The 20,202-nt window shown below is 40.8% G+C and overlaps 1 protein-coding gene across 1 annotated transcript; it reads left to right on the top strand.

Moving 5' to 3' along the window:
- Window positions 1-250: 250 nt before the first annotated feature.
- Window positions 251-20,001, top strand: LOC117526104 (zinc finger and SCAN domain-containing protein 26-like). Its single transcript, XM_034188120.1, has 3 exons — window positions 251-320; window positions 8,707-8,772; window positions 19,535-20,001. The coding sequence occupies exons 2-3, from the start codon at window positions 8,724-8,726 to the stop codon at window positions 19,726-19,728; spliced, it is 243 nt and encodes an 80-aa protein (XP_034044011.1). The 5' UTR covers window positions 251-320; window positions 8,707-8,723; the 3' UTR covers window positions 19,729-20,001.
- Window positions 20,002-20,202: the final 201 nt, after the last annotated feature.

The raw sequence follows: 20,202 nt of genomic DNA on the forward strand, positions 1-20,202 counted from the left end.
TCATTTTGAATTCATGAATTTGACTTTTAATTTGACAATAAAATTACAGATTAAAAATTTTTTTCCTAACAATAGTTTTTAAAAAGTCACAGACACAATAGGATAAATAGCTTGTGTGATAACGGCTTCCTCCCTTTCGATGTAAATTATAATTCTGCCTTTGGAAAAAGAACAAAATACATTTTTGTGCTTTTTAAAACCAAATCTAAAGTGGAATTGGAATGAAAGCGGGGATTTACGTGAGGTATTTGAAGGCAGCACGAGGAAGCGTCGCGCATCAGGCCGAGAGGAGAACGCAGGTTCGAGTCTGCGGCTGAGAGGTAGATATACATGTCTTGCACATTAAATTAGGAATACATACATTCTGGCAGTGCGATTTTAAATTTTGGGAACAGGTGGAGCTGACTCTTATGCCTCGAGAGAAGATAATTACCGAGCTAAGGCTATATACAGTGTATCTCCCCTCCCGGTTCGGCTGTTGTTATCACAAGCTAGCGCGATAAACCATACACGTTTTTGTTTGCTTGGTTTTTGGATCGGTTTATATTTTGGGGGGAATGCTAAATTACGTTTATTTCAGAGATACGCATTATACAATACATCATTGATGTGTACAAACGCCAATTCTCCCACAGTGACAGTTATGCTAACAGCAGAACTCTATTCAAAATGTACCGCTTTAATGTTCCCTCACCGATTTCTAAGTTGTATATAAACTACTGTCAGCTCAAGTGCGTCATTCATTTAGAAAAAAACACGTTTTCTTATTCGGCCTTCATTCTGTACCTCGTATCATCCTCACAAATATGTTTTCTTCCTGTAGATTAGAATATTGCTAACCTAGCCATATCCCAAATGCGTTGTTGTGTAATAAGTTAGGATTTAATTAACCCACTCTTTTGTAATGGCCAATAGTTATTTTTAATCATTTCTCATTTTCCCCCTCAGCAGACTGATTTAAAACAAATGAGAGATTACACCTGCACACTGTCACAGAAGCCTTTTTTAAAATTACAGTTCATAATAAGATATTAAACATCATTAAACTTGAGTCAAGACAAGATAATATTCATGAGTGTAGGAACAGTTGTTAAGGGGGGGGGGGGGGGTATTGGCAACTTTGGCCTTCAAAAAAATGGCAGAACATTTTTTTTTAATGTTACAGTTCACTTGGAAAGAATTCACAGTGCTTCAGTTTTGACACATTTTATGTTATGGCTTTATTCCAAAATTGAGTACATTTATTTTTCCCCTCAAAATTCTACTCACAACACCTCATAAAATTTGTTTGTTTTTTTGTTGTTGTTTTTTTAATTATTTTTGCAAATTTGTAAACAAACAAAAAACTAAGAAATCACGTGTACGTACTTAAGTATTCACACCCTTTGCTCAATACTTTGTTGATGCACCTTTGACAGCAATTACAGCCTCAAGTCTTCTTGAATATGATGCCACAAGCTTGGTGCACCTATCTTTGGGCAGTTCTGCCCATTCCTCTTTGCAGCACCTCTCAAGCTCCATCAGGTTGGATGGGGAGTGTTGGTGCACAGCCATTTCCAGATCTCTCCAGAGATGTTCAATCGGATTCAGGTCTGGGCTCTGGCTGGACCACTCGGACATTCACAGAGTTGTCCTGAGGCCACTCCTTTGATATCTTGACTGTTATGCTTAGGGTCATTGTCCTGCTGAAAGATGAACTGTCTCCCCAGTCTGAGGTTGAGCGCTCGGGAGCAGGTTTTCATCCAGGATGTCTCTGTACATTGCTGCATTCATCTTTCCCTCAATCCTGACTAGTCTCCCAGTTCCTGCAGGTGAAAAACATCCCCACAACATGATGCTGCCACCACCATGCTTCACTGTAGGGATGGTGCCTGGTTTCCTCCAAACATGATGCCTGGCATTCACACCAAAGAGTTCAATCTTTGTCTCAACAGACCAGAGAATTTTGTTTCTCATGGTCTGAGAGTCCTTCAGGTGCCTTTTGGCAAACTCCAGGCAGGCTGCCATGTGCCTTTTACTAAAGAGTGACTTCCGTCTGGACACTCTACCGTACAGGCCTGTCTGTGGATTGCTGCAGAGATGATTGTCCTGTTCTGGAAGATTCTCTTCTCTCCACAGAGGAATGCTGGAGCTCTGACAGAGTGACCATCAGGTTCTTGGTCACCTCCCTGATTAACCCTCTGTGGTCTGAGGGCATTTTTTGGACAGTTCACTCGCCTAGCATAAATGTTTTATTATTGCTGTTAACAGCTCTCCCTGCATCCCACAATCATCTTTATGTCTCTTTTTTTTCAGGACAACCTGTGCTTTCAGAATATATATGTTCTTGTTGTGTTTTATAAGTGTAATAAAGGTTTACAATAAAAAATAGGCAAGGAAAAAATAAAGCGAAAAATAATTTTCCACACACATTTATTCAAAACACACAGCAAACTATAATAAACAACTATTTTGACACTTTATAAAGATAATTTGAGGACTTGTGTGAAAAACTGTACAATAAAAAGGTTCAAACAATAAACACAAATGCACATTTTGAACAATATATACAAAATGGTCTATGCGTTTTGTTGTCCATTGATATGGTAAACAGTGCTTTACACAGAGAAAGCAACAGAGTTATCCAGTAACATTCACATGCAAACTAGTGGAGCAATCCCTATAGTTACACACTCTTTGTTTGAGCACGTGAGATTGTCATCAGAGGCTCTCCCTGTGCTCCTGCTTTCACTGATCGCTGTGCATAATGGCGCAGGGCGCACTGAGTATGTACTAATAGTATGTACTTATTGGACCACCCAGTGGGCTATTCAAACGGGCCAACTACTAACATATCACTCCTGAAAACGATCTTTGGCTTTTCACGTGAGGTAAATCTGCCCTACGATTGGATTTTGGAAAATCATGTGACGGTGAACCAATTCTGATTGGACACTCACATTGCGCACGTCATCACACAGCTTCTGTGAGGAGTACAAAGATGGCCGATGGCTGGCTCGAAAGTCCGCAGAGTTAACTTTTCAGCAAAAAAAAAAGTTTCTATCTCATATCATTCAAAAGTTATTTATCATTAAGTAAAGCTTGGTGTTAGCCGTCGTATACGATGTCGTCGGCCCCAGAGGGTTAAGGCTCTTCTCCCCCAATCGCTCACTTTAGACAGGTAGTCAGCTATAGGAAGATTCCTGGTGGATCTGAACGTCCTCCATTTACAGATGATGGAGGCCACTGTGCTCATTGGGACCTTCAAAGCAGAAGAAATGTTTCTGTACAGTTCCCCAGATTTGTGGCTCGAGACAATCCTGTCTCAGATGTTTACAGACAATTCCTTTGACTTCATGCTTGGTTTGTGCTCTGACATGTACTGTCAACTGTGGGAACTTATTTGTAGACAGGTGTGTGCCTTTCCAAATCATGTCCAATCAATTGAATTTACCCCAGGTGAACTCCAGTTAAGCTGTAAAAACATCTAAAAGATGATCAGTGGAAACAGGATGCACCTGAGCTCAATTTTGAGCTTCATGGCAAAGGCTGTGAATACTTATGTACATGTGATTTCTTAGTTTTTTTGAAGAATACTTTTTGAAGACTAACTCTTGTTTTTAAAAAGAAGGTACTTTTATATGAAAATATTGTGAATAAAAGCACATGGAGAGAGGGGAAAACAAGTGAGGTTGCAGGAAATTGTAATAAAGTGATAAAAATGCAGTAACAGTGCAAATTGGCCTAACTTGTCATGTCCTCTTTGTCACTAGCTCACCACTTGTGTAATGAGATTCACAGCATATGTCTGGGCCATTTCATATGTGCAAATGTCCAAAAAGCCCTCAGAGATTCCTATGAAGGGATGAGGGAGCCGCTGTACACATTTTAAAATGCTTGGAGAAAAAAAAACCTAACTGTGCAATGTACAGAAACAACAGTCCCTGTTAACAGTCTGTTGAAAAGCTGTCTGGCTCCAGAATGGAGAAAGTGCAGCTAACATGATCACTGATCAGATGTTCCTTCTCATTTTATACTGTAAATCTCCTGATTAAGTTTTAGCAGTGAAAGGAATGTTGCTGGGACAACAGTAAGGGCCCCTTCACACATACAGTGAGGAAAATAAGTATTTGAACACCCTGCGGTTTTACAAGATCTCCCACTTACAAATCATGGAGGGGTCTGAAATTTTCATCTTAGCTGCATGTCCACTGTGAGAGAGAGACATAATCTAAAAAAAACAAACAAAATATCCGGAAATCACAATGTATGATTTTTTTTTTTTTTTAAATATAATTTATTTGTATGGTACTGCTGCAAATAAGTATTTGATCCCCTACCAACCAGCAAGAATTCTGGCTCTCACAGACCTGTTAATTTTTCTTTAAGAAGCCCTCTTATTCTGCACTCTTTACCTGTATTAATTGCACCTGTTTGAACTTGTTCCCTGTATAAAAGACACCTGTTCACACTCAATCAATCACACTCCAAGCTGTCTACCATAGCCAAGACCAAAGAGCTGTCTAAGGACACCAGGGACAAAACTGTAGACTGGGATGGAGTACAGGACAACAGACAAGCAGCTCGGTAGAAGACAACAAATCAGTCTCCCTCGGTCTAGGATTCCATGCAAGATCTCACTTTGTGGGGTAAGGATCATTCTGAGAAAGCTCAGAACTACACAGGAGGACCTGGTCAATGACCTGAAAAGAGCTGTGACCACAGTCACAAAGATTACATTAGTAACATATGATGCTGTCATGGCTTAAAATCCTGCAGGGCAGCAAGGTCCCTCTGCTCAAGCCAGCACATGTCCAGGCCCGTTTGAAGTTCACCAGTGAACATCTGGATGATCCAGAGGAGGCATGGGAGAAGGTCATGTGGTCAGATGAGACCAGAATAGAGCTTTTTGGAGTCAACTCCACTTACCATGTTTAGAGGATGAGAACAACCCCTAGAAAACCATCCCAACCGTGAAGCATGGGGGTGGAAACATCATACTCTGGGGGTGCTCTTCTGCAAAGTGGACAGGATGACTGCACTGTATTGAAGGGAGGATGGATGGGGTCATGTATTGCAAGATTTTGGCAAACAGCCTCCTTTCCTCATTAAGAGCATTGAACATGGGTCATGGCTGGGTCTTCCAGCATGACAATGACCCCAAACACACAGCCAGGGCAACTAAGGAGGGGTTCCGTAAGAAGCATTTCAAGGTCATGGAGTGGCCTGGCCAGTCTGCAAACCTGAACACAATAGAAAATCTTTGGAGGGAGCTGATACTCCAAACCTGAAAGATTTGGAGATCTGTATGGAGGAGTGGACCAAAATCCCTGCTGCAGTGTGTGCAAACCTGGTGAAAAACTACAGGAAACATTTGACCTCTGTAATTGCAAACAAAGGCTACTGTAACAAATATTAACATTGATTTTCACAGGTGTTCAAATACTTATTTGTAGCAGTAACATACAAATAAATTATTTAAAAAATCATACATTTTGATTTCTGGAATTTTTTTTTAGATTATGTCTCTCACAGTGGACGTGTACCTAAGATGAAAATTTCAGACCCCTCTATGATTTCTAAGTAGGAAAACTTGCAAAATCACAGGGTGTTGAAAAACTTATTTTCCTCACTGTAACATGATTGAAGCTGACTAGCGCACAAAGGAGGAATTGCATGCCAGTCGTTAAAAATCAGAGCTGCCTCTAACACCTCGTACAGGTGTCGCTACAACTATTCGCGCACACCAACGGCAGAAAGACAGAGAGTCCATTCAAACCCTCTCGCAGCAGGTGTTGGCCAAATTCCAGGTGACACACATAAACATCTAACACCGCTCACTGGACACTTAGAAAATATGTGGTCATTCGTGCTGTCAGCATGAAAATAGTGAGCGGCAACCACTTTCGAGCTGGATCAATCAATCAATCAATTTTATTTATATAGTGCCAAATCACAACAAACAGTTGCCCCAAGGCGCTTTATATTGTAAGGCAAGGCCATACAATAATTACGTAAAAACCCCAACGGTCAAAACGACCCCCTGTGAGCAAGCACTTGGCGACAGTGAGAAGGAAAAACTCCCTTTTAACAGGAAGAAACCTCCAGCAGAACCAGGCTCAGGGAGGGGCAGTCTTCTGGGACTGGTTGGGGCTAAGGGAGAGAACCAGGAAAAAGACATGCTTTGGAGGGGAGCAGAGATCAATCACTAATGATTAAATGCAGAGTGGTGCATACAGAGCAAAAAGAGAAAGAAACACTCAGTGCATCATGGGAACCCCCCAGCAGTGTAAGTCTATAGCAGCATAACTAAGGGATGGTTCAGGGTCACCTGATCCAGCCCTAACTATAAGCTTTAGCAAAAAGGAAAGTTTTAAGCCTAATCTTAAAAGTAGAGAGGGTGTCTGTCTCCCTGATCTGAATTGGGAGCTGGTTCCACAGGAGAGGAGCCTGAAAGCTGAAGGCTCTGCCTCCCATTCTACTCTTACAAACCCTAGGAACTACAAGTAAGCCTGCAGTCTTGAGAGCGAAGCGCTCTATTGGGGTGATATGGTACTATGAGGTCCCTAAGATAAGATGGGACCTGATTATTCAAAACCTTATAAGTAAGAAGAAGAATTTTAAATTCTATTCTAGAATTAACAGGAGGCCAATATGGGTGAGATATGCTCTCTCCTTCTAGTCCCTGTTAGTACTCTAGCTGCAGCATTTTGAATTAACTGAAGGCTTTTCAGGGAACATTTAGGACAACCTGATAATAATGAATTACAATAGTCCAGCCTAGAGGAAATAAATGCATGAATTAGTTTTTCAGCATCACTCTGAGACAAGACCTTTCTAATTTTAGAGATATTGCGTAAATGCAAAAAAGCAGTCCTACATATTTGTTTAATATGCACATTGAATGACATATCCTGATCAAAAATGACTCCAAGATTTCTCACAGTATTACTAGAGGTCAGGGTAATGCCATCCAGAGTAAGGATCTGGTTAGACACCATGCTTCTAAGATTTGTGGGGCCAAGTACAATAACTTCAGTTTTATCTGAGTTTAAAAGCAGGAAATTAGAGGTCATCCATGTCTTTATGTCTGTAAGACAATCCTGCAGTTTAGCTAATTGGTGTGTGTCCTCTGGCTTCATGGATAGATAAAGCTGAGTATCATCTGCGTAGCAATGAAAATTTAAGCAATGCTTTCTAATAATACTGCCTAAGGGAAGCATGTATAAAATGAATAAAATTGGTCCTAGCACAGAACCTTGTGGAACTCCATAATTAACCTTAGTCTGTGAAGAAGATTCCCCATTTACATGAACAAATTGTAATCTATTAGATAAATGTGATTCAAACCACCGCAGCGCAGTGCCTTTAATACCTATGGCATGCTCTAATCTCTGCAATAAAATTTTATGGTCAACAGTATCAAAAGCAGCACTGAGGTCTAATTTGAGGTGAAATTTGTCTAAGTGACCCAACAACTGTGGACTTGCCAAGCAAAACATGGTGTGCCAGAGTGTCGGCTTCCCCCATCAACAAATGTGCTGTGCTTGTGTGTTGCGCCCCCCCACAACACGTGTGTGTGTGTGTGTGTTTCACACGCCCCACCTTGGGGGGGGCTGTGCACACTTGCATGACAAGCTGATATGTACAGAAGGGAAGACAGCGCACACAGCCCAAGGAGCCCTGCCTTTCAGCTGGAAATGACGGCTCAGTGCACACGACGTGTCACATTGACCACACAGAGCCAGCATGCTGCAGGACTAAGAGCCAACAGTATGGCAAATATGCCACTTTCAGTCACGTATCACCAAAAATACGCCGTAACAAATGCTGTTTTGTCAGTTATTATGGTGAAAATTAAAGACTTCCTCTTCGTCTGTATAATCTAATTTCTCTTTTTTTTCTTTTTTTTTTAAAATAGTTTTTCTCCTACTTGATTTTAGCCATTTTACGCTCCTGTTATAAGACAGTGATGGTAGCTCAGTGGTAAAGTATCTGTCTGTTAATCAGAGCTTTTGTAAATTGCAGGTTCACATCCTGCAGGTGGCATGTATTTTTTTCTTCTCCACATCAGCGATGTGATGTGGTGCAACACGTTCCAGCTGGTTTTAATTTTTTTCCACAACAGTGGTGCGATGTGGTGCAACATGTTCCAGCTGCTCGCACTGTGTTCGTGCACACGCACTCTTCGTCTTACGTGTTATGTGTCAAGGGGCCCTAAATAATGGCGATTTAATGTGTTGTTTATAAATGTTGACTGCTGGTTCTTGTTGTGATTTTGTTTAACTTGTGTGGATAAATTGTGGGTGTTAAAATGCAGACAAGTGCCCTGCTTGGGCACCTTAAGTGTGAACTGTATCTGAGACCATAACAGTTACAATAGACAAGTCTGTTGAATTCAGCTCATGCTATTCACCACTGTTTAGTGTCATCTATTGCTGCAGATATATGACATTCAAAAGTGTAGTCTGCGACACCCCATGATTTTCAAATATGTTTTTTCGGGGAAAAATATCAACTTCTATTCAGACCAGTGTGGTATTTAAGTTTCAAAAACTGAAGAAGGGTTTTGGATGAGGGGTGAAGTGTCTTGAAGATCATCAACACGTCCTGATATATATTCTGCTGGCATTTTGCCGTATTACAACCTTTACTTAAAGAGCATCATTATATTGTAATGCTGACATGATTTCTCAATTCTTCTGTGTGTGTGCTGTATGTAAATAGACTTCAACAAAAGAATCATGGGACCAGAAGCTGCAGCAGGTGTTAAAACAGAGTCCTCAGATGAAAGTAAGTATTTGTTTCTTTTTCTTTTTTTCTTTTTTTTGCAATTTTAATCATGTATTTAAGTGACAAATCAGTTTGAGATGAGGTAAATTGCAAAGTCGCTCCTGAGTTCTGGGGATGTGAGTACCAAGGGCTGCAGCAGCTAATCATTAAAGATTGCTAAATTTGGTAACTACATTCATTGTAATGAGTGCTATTTTTATTTAATTATTTATTCTCTACTTAGCCAGGTTAGTCCCAGTGAGATTAAAATCTTTTTTTTTTTTTTTTTTCCCCTTTCCCAAGAGACCTGGACAAGAATGGCAGCATTTCCTACAGTCTCAGACTCATATCAGTATCATAACAAACAATAGATACCTCAAAATGAAATCCAAAAAAAATGCAGGGAAACACAGTATTATCAATCAAATCATTTACAGATTGCAAGAGACTCTGGCTTTTTTTTTTTTTTTTTTTGTTCTGGAGTTTGATCTTATTCAGGAAAGTATTCCAAACAGATGATGCTGAAAACATGAAGGTGTTCTTGCCTGTCAGTCCATACTTTGGGAATAGTCATAAGGATGACATTGTGAGACCTGAAACCCATGTGTGACATACATTTTGACAGAAAGAAGGTTAAATTCCTCCTGTGCTCACATTGCACTCCAAATTTGGGGCCCAAGCAATGAGGATGAGTGACGTCTCTAAATGTTTAGGAACAGGCTCAATTAACAGCTGTCCAATGCAGCAAGAAAATCTCTGAGGACAAGTTAAAGTTTGGATTGAAGGTGTTTTGTTTTAAAGGACATGTCGCATGGCTTTTAACATCCCAGTTAGCAAGACAACATGAAAGTACTCATGATTGTAAGTCTCTCCGCGCACACATGCTAATAATTAGTGATCGCTGATGTAGTTTATTCCTCTCACTCTAAGCGTTGGCAGGTGCATTTCCAGAAAACATGTCACTTGACAATTCTCGGCATTTTTCGGCGTGTGACGCACATTTTAGAATGAGCAGAAACATCCCGATGAATGACAGACTGTGGGAAACGAACCTGCTCCATCCAAAAATGAAGCTTCTGAGCTGCCATTTGAAAGTGATAGATCAGATTTACAGAGGATTTACAGACAGGAGATGACACACTTCACCCCAAAACTCTTAACTTTTTCAGAGTGTATGATTTTGGAACCTAAAGTGTGGTGATGTGATGTTTGTGTGGATGCTGATTTACTGAAGCTGTGGACATGGATGTGGGGACATCTGACACTGTTTTTAACAGGCTGCCTGGACACGGAGATGGATTTGTATATAAGAATACGTTATTTCCAGGAGTTAATGGGCGTTATTTTACGTGCTACAATTGTCAGAACTAAAGGCGGAGTTACAGACGATGATCTCGCGCACATGCTTCTTTGATCGTGAGGAGTTTACATTTGGAATTAAATCTGTAACACGGTGAGTCTGGCATGTTCAGGATTTTAACCCTTTTGTGTTTTGTGGCAAGATTTAACTTTGAGAGAGTGTACATTTGGAGCGGGAATGTGTATGTGTGCTGCGAAGCTTGCTGTGTGTGAATGTGTGCGCTTTGCAGCTGATGAGATTTTTTTTTTCCCCAGCAGCAAATGTAATTTTTTTTTTTAGATTTTATTGATACAGTTTTCGTGATTTTCCTTTATGAATCATTGGTTGTCTGGATCTGAAATTTCAGTTAAATATATCATATAGCAGATGAACACACTGATATTTAAGAAGTGAAATGAAGTTTCTAGTATTTACAGAAAGTATGCATTGTAATAATTATTTAAACAAAATTAGGCAGGTGCATAAATTTAGGCACCCATGTCATTTTATTGATTTGAATATATTTAGCACTAATTATTGGAACACAAGATTGGTTTGGTAAGCTCATTGAGCCTTGACCTCCTTACACAGGTGAATCCAATCATGAGAAAGGGTATTTAAGGTGGCCATTTGCAAATGTTTCCCCTCTTTGCATTTCTTCTAATGAATGGCAACATGGGAGCCTCTAAACAACTCTCAAATGACCTGAAAACAAAGATTGTTCAACATCATGGTTTAAGGGAAGGATACAAAAGCTGTCTGAGATTTCAGCTGTCTGTTTCCACTGTGAGGAACATAGTGAGGAAATGGAAGACCATAGGCACAGTACTAGTTAAGGCCCGAAGTGGCAGGCCAAGAAAATCTCAGATAAGTTGAAGCGAAGGATGGTGAGAACAGTCATAGTCAACCCACAGACCTGCTCCAAAGACCTACAACATGATCTTGTGGCAGATAGTGTTTCTCTGCATCGTTAAAGTATACAGCACACTTTGCACAAAGAGATGCTGTATGATGCTGTAATGCAGAGGAAGCCATTTCTCTGTACACACCACAACAGAGTTGCTTGAGGTATACTAAAGCACATTTGGACAAGCCAGCTTCATTTGGAATAAGGTGCTGTGGACTGATGAAGCTAAAATTTAGTTATTTGGACATAACAAGGGGCGGTATGTATGGCTGAAAAAGAACACAGCATTCCAAGATAAATGCTTGCTACTTACAGTAAAATTTGGAGGTGGTTCTATCATGCCGTGTGGCCAGTGCGGGTACTGGGAATCTTGTTAAAGCTGAGGGTCACATGGATTCCAGTTAATATCAGCAGATTCTTGAGAACAATGTTCATGAATCAGTGACAAAGTTGAATTTGCGCCGGGGCTGGATCTTTCAACAAGACAACGACCCTAAACACTGCTCAAAATCTACTAAGGCATTCATGCAGGGAAACAAGTACAACGTTCTGGAATGGCCATCTCAGTCCCCAGACCTGAATATTATTGAAAATCTGTGGTGTGATTTTAAGCGGGCTGGCCATGCTCGGAAACCAACAAACCTGAGATGTTTTGTAAAGAAGAATGGTCCAAAATTCCTTCAACCAGATACTGGACTCTCATTGGAAGCTATAAGAAGCGTTTAGAGGCTGTGATTTCTGCAAAAGGAAGATCTACTAAATATTGATTTATTATTTCTATTGGGGTGCCCAAATTTATGCACCTGCCTAATTTAGTTTAAAGAATTATTGCACATTTTCTGTAAATTTTATAAACTTCATTTCACTTCTCAAATAAGTGTTTGTCTGCTATATGATATATTTAACTGAAATTGCTGATCCAAACAGCCAATGATTCATAAAGGAAAATAATGGAAATCATCAGGCGTGCCCAAACTTATATATTCAACTGTAACAACACTCATCATGCACAAAGCTGAACTTGGAGCAGAGATCATTATTGACAGGCTGCGTTTAAGACTCGTGGCTGCAGGTGCATATAAACCTTCTCGGAGCTGCAGCTTTTATTGTGACTGCATCAAAATGAACAGTTATCACTTAAAAATTAGTCATCATAACGCAACATCACACTTATGTCAGCTTTGGAATGAATCGATCTGTACCTCAGTTCTTAACATTAACAGCTACATTCCATTGAAGCACACGCTGGAATGCTTCTAATAGCTACATCACCTGTCGGAAACACCCGAGTAGTCATGAGTACTTTGTTTTCTGACGCCTCTGTAGCTGTTTGCTGTGAATGCCGTATACTTTGAAACCGGTCACAGAAGTGCACAACGTAATCCCAGTGGATCATTGGATGGTCACTAACAGCCTAAATTGAAATTGTTATGATTTCGGTGCGACATGTCCTTTAAGGCATGAAATCGCTGTTAAACTGTCAACCATGCACATTGGATTTATTTTAATGTGTTCGAGATGTGCTTTGTGCAAGTATACGAGGTCTATTAGATAATAAACCGACCCTTTTATTTATTTTTTTAACTATATGGATTTGAATGACGTGCGATTACACCAATCATGCTTGAACCCTCGTGCGCATGCATGAGTTTTTTCACGCGTGTCGGTGACGTCATTTCCCTGTGGGCAGGCCTTGAGTGAGATGTGGTCCCACCCTCTCGGCTGAATTCCTTTGTTTCACACGCTGCTGGAGACGGCGCGTGTTGCTTTATCAAAATTTTTTTCTGGACCTGTGAGGAATATCCGAGTGGACACTATTCGAGAAATTAAGCTGGTTTTCGGTGAAAAGTTTAACGGCTGATGAGAGATTATGGGGTGTTTCTGTCGGTGTAAGGACTTCCCACAGTGCGGGACGTCGTGCAGCGCTTCCAGGCGCCGTCGTCGGCCTGTTTCGACCTGAAAACATCCTAATTTAAGGCTTAATTCACCCAGGACGTCGTGAGAGAACAGAGAAGATTCAGAAGAGGCCGGCATGAGGACTTTATGTGGACATTCCACTGTTTAAGGACATTTTTTAATGAAAGACATGCGCGCAAATTCGCCGAGTCGTTTCCGTGACGACTCGGCAAATCTGTGTGCGCCGCGACAGGAAAAACACCTCCGTGTTGAAAACCATTTGTAAAATTCAGGCGGCTTTTGATGCCTTTCAACAAGTGAGTAACTGAGAAATTGTTTAACAGCTTGGGCATGTTCCAACTTGCCCGTTAAGGTTTCCAATGGAGGTGTTTTTCCTGTCGCGACCCCCCGCGGTCGGGTCCAGCCCGACATGCGACTCTGCCCGCACATTCTTTCATTACAAAATGTCCGTTAACAATGGAATGTCCGAATAAACTCCTCATGCCGACTTCTTCTGAAAGTTCTCTGTTCTCTGACGACATCCTGGGTCAACAGAGCCTGAAATGTGGAAGTTTTCAACTTGAAACGGCGAGACGCTGCCGCCTCGAAGCGCAGATCGCCATCAGGCACCGTGGGCCGTCCTTACGGCGACACTACCAGACCAAAATCTCTCATCAGCCGTTAAAATTTTTACTGAAAACCAGCTAAATTTATCGAATGGTGTCCACTCAGTTGTGCCTTAAAGTTTTGAAAAAATTTTGATCAAACAAAGCAGCAGTCTCTGAGCCATTCCTAAACAATGAAAAAATCGACGAGAGGGTGGGCGACTCCTCACTCAAAGACTGCCCACAGGTGAATGACGTAACCGACAGGCGTGAAAAAACTCTCGCATGCCCACGAGGGTTCAAGCATGTCTGATGTAATCACACGTGATTCAAATCCATATGGTTTTTGAAAAAAATAATAAGGTCGGATACTTTTCTAATAGACCTCGTATCTATGAAAATACAATGTCAACTCAGAAGAAGTTTAGATGGTATGGAAATGCAAAAAAACAAAACAAATGGATCAAGACATCACTAAATATAGCTCCACAGAACACATCATTTAGATTCAGAATATGAAAACAACCCTAAGAATACATTGTTATTTAAAGTTATTATAATTGTTGAACTTTCCACAGGTAAAGTATGTTTTTCAGTTTCTAAATTTCATAACACTCGTGCTGTGATGGTAGTTCCCTTTTTGTTTGGTGTGTGTGTGGTGGGGGTGGGGGATGTCATAGACCAGGGGTGGCCAAGTTCGGTCCTCAAGAGCCACCTTCCTGACACTCTTAGTTGTCTCCCTGCTCCAACACACCTAAATCCAATGAAAGACTCGTTAGCAGACTTTAAATGAGCCTTTCACTGAATTCAGGTGTGTTGGAGCAGGGAGACAACTAAGAGTGTCAGGAAGGTGGCTCTCGAGGACCGAAATTGGCCACCCGTCATAGACATTACACTGAAAGTGAATATTGATAAATATGCAGAATAATTGTTTTGTGCTGTATACAGTAGGATATAACAGTAGCTATGGGGTTTGCACGTAAGAAAGAAAGTTGTGCCATTTCCAGTTCCAAGATAAAGTTGCTCAAATTCTGAACAATTAGCTTGCTTGCTTAGGGTGATTATATAGGATATGCATGCTTGTGCTAATTAAAATGAAAAGCATAAAAGGTAAAGACAAATTAAATGTTAGGAGCTAATTATGGCAGCACAGTGCCTTAGTGGTTAGTACTGTTGCCTCACCGCAATAAGGTTGTGGGATTGCTTCCCACCTGCTGTCTTTCTGTGTGGAGTTTGCATGTTCTCCCAGTGGTCACATGGGTTTTCCTCCAGGTGCTCTGGCTTTCTCCCACATCCAAAGACATGCATGTTAAGCCTTGGTCCCACTGAATAATAAGCCATGAATAATGAGCCACGCATGGGTGTGTCAGCGATTATTATTATTATTCGAAGAATGATCCACATTTTAAGCTATCACGTATCCGCTACTAAGGCACCTCTATGTGCCTCTTTGTACCTCACATGTGCCAGGTATCAGCCTCTAGTGAGCCATGACTGACTTGTCATTTGAGACCCGTCCAGCCTTGAATGGCTTATGTTGCCGCATATGATCCACGTCAAGCCACATATGATCCATGTAGCGCCATGTAACGCTACATTGGTGCACGTTTAGGTATGGGTTTGGTCCAACCCTCCAGCCCTCCCACACATGGTCCCTTTAAAGTGTGGGTTTTCAATTCACAGCATCCATTCAAGATGTTGTCACAGTTTTTAAGGTAGTCCAAAAAAAGATGCTCCTGCACAGTCTGTCTGGTGTGCGCATCCGTGCACCAGTCTGCAGTTCACCTGTGTTCCAGAGACATTAAATGCGCTTCTTCACTGGCTTTATTTCTTCCATGGCTGATTCAACTTTCAACTTTGTGTTCGTCTGTTAATGTCTGAAAAATCGCTCTTCTTCTCCCTTGAGTGCAAGTCATTGTGTCAGCGGGCACAGAGTGCGTCTCATCTGATCCATTATTACAAGATGTCATAAACATACTTTTACAATTGCTTATAAAGACGGAATTAACATGCAACTGTTTTACCAAGCTTGATCCAACTTTTAACTTTGTATTTGTCTGCAAAATTGCTCTTTTGCAAGCTTGCGCTCTGCATAAATTCTCGTCTTGAGTGCGAGTCATTGCATCAGTGCACACACAGGAGCGAGGAGCTTATCTGATCCATTATAACCAGATGTTAAATCTATCATAAACATACTTTTACAGCTGCTTATAAAGAAAGAATGAACATGCAACTGTTTTACTAAGCTATTACAATGTAAACATTACAAATAATTACCTTTTAGGCTTTTCCAAATATGTTCTCCACCTCAGCACACAGAGAGAGAGAGACACAGAGAGAGGGGGAAAAGTGTCCAGATGAAATGGTCCTCTGTGATTTCAGAAAGTGGTTAGAAGTGTTTTCAACTGCCAGACTGTGACAGAAAATGAGTAATCCACGACAGAATAATTATCTTATATACTGTGTCCAGTGCACAAAGCAGGTGGGATTGTCACGCCGAAGTGCGCAAGAGGGCAGAGCCAAAATAGCCTGTCTTGTCCTTGTAGCCGCCAGGTGCTCGGATAATAGGCTTTAACAGCCTCGTCCTCACCACAAACATGTCTCTAAATCCTCATTTGTCCTTGTAGTAACTCGCACACAAACTACTCCACGCTGTTGTTGCCAAGTTTTGAACTTCTTGAAATTAGCACCACACTCAGAGATGAGTATCATTAGCCAAATATTCTGCCCCTAAGAGCCTCTCAGAGCCACTATTCTCCCACGATTGTTGAATAACTGGAATTGTACCAAAAAAAAAAAAACAAAAAACATGTTATTTGGTTCATTATTCATCCTTGATTATTTGGTGGGACCAGGGCTTTAGGTGAATTGGGAACTTTAAATTGACCATAAGTGATGGTGTGAATGTGTCTGTCTATGTGTGGTTCTGTGACAGGCTGACGTCCTGTCCAGGGTGTACCCTGTCACTCGCCCTATGACTGCTGGGATAGGCTTCAGCTGTGCTGTGACCCATTGGAGTAAGTGGTGTAGAAAATGGATGGTTGGATGGATGGATTAAGCTAATTGTGCACAGCACCCAAACACCAAATCTACATAAGAATATGGAAGATATCTGCAAGAATATGCTGTCCTATATGGCAGGTTGCATGACAGGAAGGAAAAGAATTAGCAAGGTTGATATTGCTAAAAAAAAAAAAAAAATACAGTGGGGTAAAAAAAGTATTTAGTCAGTCCTTGATTGTGCAATTTCTCCTACTTAGAAAGATGAGAGAGGTCTGTAATTTTCATCATAGGTACACTTCAACTATGAGAGACAAAAGAGAAAAAAAATTCCAGGAAATCACATTGTAGGATTTTTAAATAATTTATTTGTAAATTATGGTGGAAAATAAGTATTGGTCAATAACAAACAAGCAAGATTTGAAGTTTTGCCAGAGAGCATATGGATGATCCAGAAGAGGATTGGGAGAATATCATGTGGTCAGATGAAACCAAAATAGAACATTTTGGTAAAAACTCAACTAGTCGTGTTTGGAGGAAGACGAATGCTGAGTTGCATCCCAAAAACACCATATCTACTGTGAAGCATGGGGGTGGAACATCATGCTTTGGGGCTGTTTTTCTGCAAAGGGGACAGGACAACTGATCCATGTTAGGGAAGAATGAACGTGGCCATGTATTGTGAGATTTAAGCCAAAACCTCCTTCCATCAATGAGAGCATTGAAGATGCAACGTAGCTGGGTCTTCCAGCATGACAATGATCCCAAACACACAGCTCGGGCAACGAAGGAGTGGCTCCGTAAAAAGCATTTCAAGGTCCTGGAGTGGCTTAGCCAGTCTCCAGACCTCAACCCCATAGAAAATTTGATGAGGGAGTTGAAAGTCCATGTTGCCAGTGACAGCCCCAAAACATCACTGCTCTCGAGGAGATCTGCATGAAGGAATGGGCAAAAAATACCAGCTACAGTGTGTGCAAACCTGGTGAAGACTTACAGGAAACATTTGACCTCTGTCATTGCCAACAAAGATTATGTTACAAAGTATTGAGTTGAACTTTTGTTATTGACCAAATCACCATAATTTACAAAAATTATTTAAAAATCCTACAATGTGATTTCCTGGAATTTTTTTCTCATTTTGTCTCTCATAGTTGAAGTGTACCAATGAAAAAATTACAGACCTCTCTCATCTTTCAAAGTAGGAGAACTTGCATAATCAGGGACTGACTAAATTTCTTTTTTACCCCACTGTACATCCATCTTCAGGTTGCATTGAGACTGCTCAATTGCAGGAATGGCTTCATTTTGCAATAGTTTTTTCAAAATTTTCCTGGAGGTTTGAAAATGTATGTGAATTGAAAATGAATGTTTAAAAAAAAGACAGGGTCAGGTCTGAAAGCATGTGCTCGTGCCGCATGTCATTGCCTCACAACACTACAGAACTGCCTTGAGTCTTGGATGGCAACACGTAGGCAGAAAACCAGTCCATCCTTGCCTTAAAAAGTAACCACTATCTGGTGCAGCCAGGTGAAATGCGGGTGTTTCCTTGGCCTTCTCAAATTGCTACAATCCCCAATGCTGAAGCACCTTCATACTTGGATCATGCTCAGAGAAAACACATTCCATGGCCATATTTAAATTAACGTTCCATCAAAGGAGGACTGTGCTTCTCTGCAAGAATATCTACATTGCCACAGACTTCTGCCCGGTGACCCTCATGACTCTTTAATCTTATCCCAGGCCAAGGACCCAGAGACAAGTAGTCACTGCTGAGATAGGTGAATGTTCCAAGTTCGACACTTTCAACACATATACACTTCTGATGGCTAAATGTAGGAATTTATTGAAACCCATGATCTTAATATTGATCCAAAACGCCATAAACTCTGATACTCTGACTCCTTACTCAAGCTTCTCAAGTGCTGCAGTCAGGGTATCCATAGATTCCACAAAGATCACAGCATGTCCACTAAGTCAAGGTTTCCTCGCCAAGAAAGGCACCTAAGCCACTGCCTTCCATGCCCTTGTCCAACACCAGGTCCAGCAAGCATTTAAACATTGTAGGAGCCCAGAACCACATCCCTGAGGAACACCAGAATTCCATGTGAAAAAGTCAGAGATTCTGCCCCAGCTCTTCACAGCTCTTTTTTGTACCTATAAAAAAAAAGTTAAAATTAAAAGATTGACAGTTTGTGATTTTATTCAGTTGATCATTTTCCATGTATTCGTCATTTATCGTCATTGTCATTTGTTACAATGTAAATTGCTACAGGTAAGCAACGTTTGAGGGTGGAAGGATATGAAGATGATAGAAAATGCATGTAAACTGAAAAATAAATAAATGTGATAAAAAATCAATATGAAATGAAAAATGGAGTAATAAATGTGGTTTACTGTTTTACAGTTTACAGTTATTTTGTTGCCTCAGCATAAACAATAGCTTAACTTTTTTCATTATATCATGCAGTTTTTATTCATTAATGATGATAAGCAAATATACACTGTTTACAGGCAAACAGTTTTTTGGTACCTTCAGTCGTTTTTAGCAGTGGGTTCTTGTCTGATATTGGGGATACATTTTGTAAAATAGGGTTGAAAAGGATGTTCTACAGCCTTTGAAAACATGGTTTGGACATGGTTGACGGGATTTAAACTGATAACAGATTGGTGGGATATGATTCTGATTTTTGTACGCCTTTTTGTCTCAGGTGATACGAATTTCTGCTCAAGAGATCATTCAGTGCTTATTTCTAAAACTGATTTATTTTTGCTTATCCCATTTTGCTTGAGGCCATGAAATATTGGATGAATTGATTTCAAAATTGAACAGTTTTAAACAGTTGGGTTAACAAAGTTATTAAATGTATTATTTTTATTATTATTCATGTTTTCCTGTTGTAGAACATCGCTACAGTATTAAGGAACAGGATGTGTGCAGAGTCCTTTCGTAAGCATTGTAGACCATTGTTTAGCTAACATTATTTTGGAACATAAACACATCCAAGATTGTTCTGTGAAATTATTTATTTTTCTTAGGTACAGGTGAAGTCACCATGAAGGTGATCTCAGAATCACATTCCAGTGATGCATCAGCTGCTGATGTGCCCGAGAACTCCGACCAACCGGTCAGCAATATTTCGGATAAAGGTTATCCTTGTCCCACCTGCGGAAAGACGTTTGACAGACTGTCGAAGTTAGAGAGACATAAACCTATACACAAAGAAACCTAAGACTTTACATCAGTGTCAGAATTGTAATAAGAGCTTCAAAGAACGAGAGAAACTGGTCCAACACCAGAAGATACACAATCGGACCAACCTGCACCCATGTCCAGACTGTGGGAAAGTATTTAATCGACCATCGAGGTTAGAGAGGCACAGGCGCACACACTCAAAGAAACCCAGGGTGCCTCATCAGTGTTCATTTTGCATGAAAACCTTCAGTAAACTAAACAAACTTGTGCGACATGAGCGGGTGCACACCGGTGAGAAGCCGTTCACATGCACAGTCTGTGGCAACACTTTGCCGAGTCAAGTCACTGCAGATCCCATGAGAAGACGCACGAGGATCAGCCAGTGGCAAACTCCAGGCAGGCTGCCATGTGCCTTTTACTAAAGAGTGACTTCCGTCTGGACACTCTACCGTACAGGCCTGTCTGTGGATTGCTGCAGAGATGATTGTCCTGTTCTGGAAGATTCTCTTCT

This window comes from Thalassophryne amazonica, chromosome 15 (genome assembly GCF_902500255.1).
Source record: "Thalassophryne amazonica chromosome 15, fThaAma1.1, whole genome shotgun sequence".
Taxonomy (NCBI): domain Eukaryota; kingdom Metazoa; phylum Chordata; class Actinopteri; order Batrachoidiformes; family Batrachoididae; genus Thalassophryne; species Thalassophryne amazonica.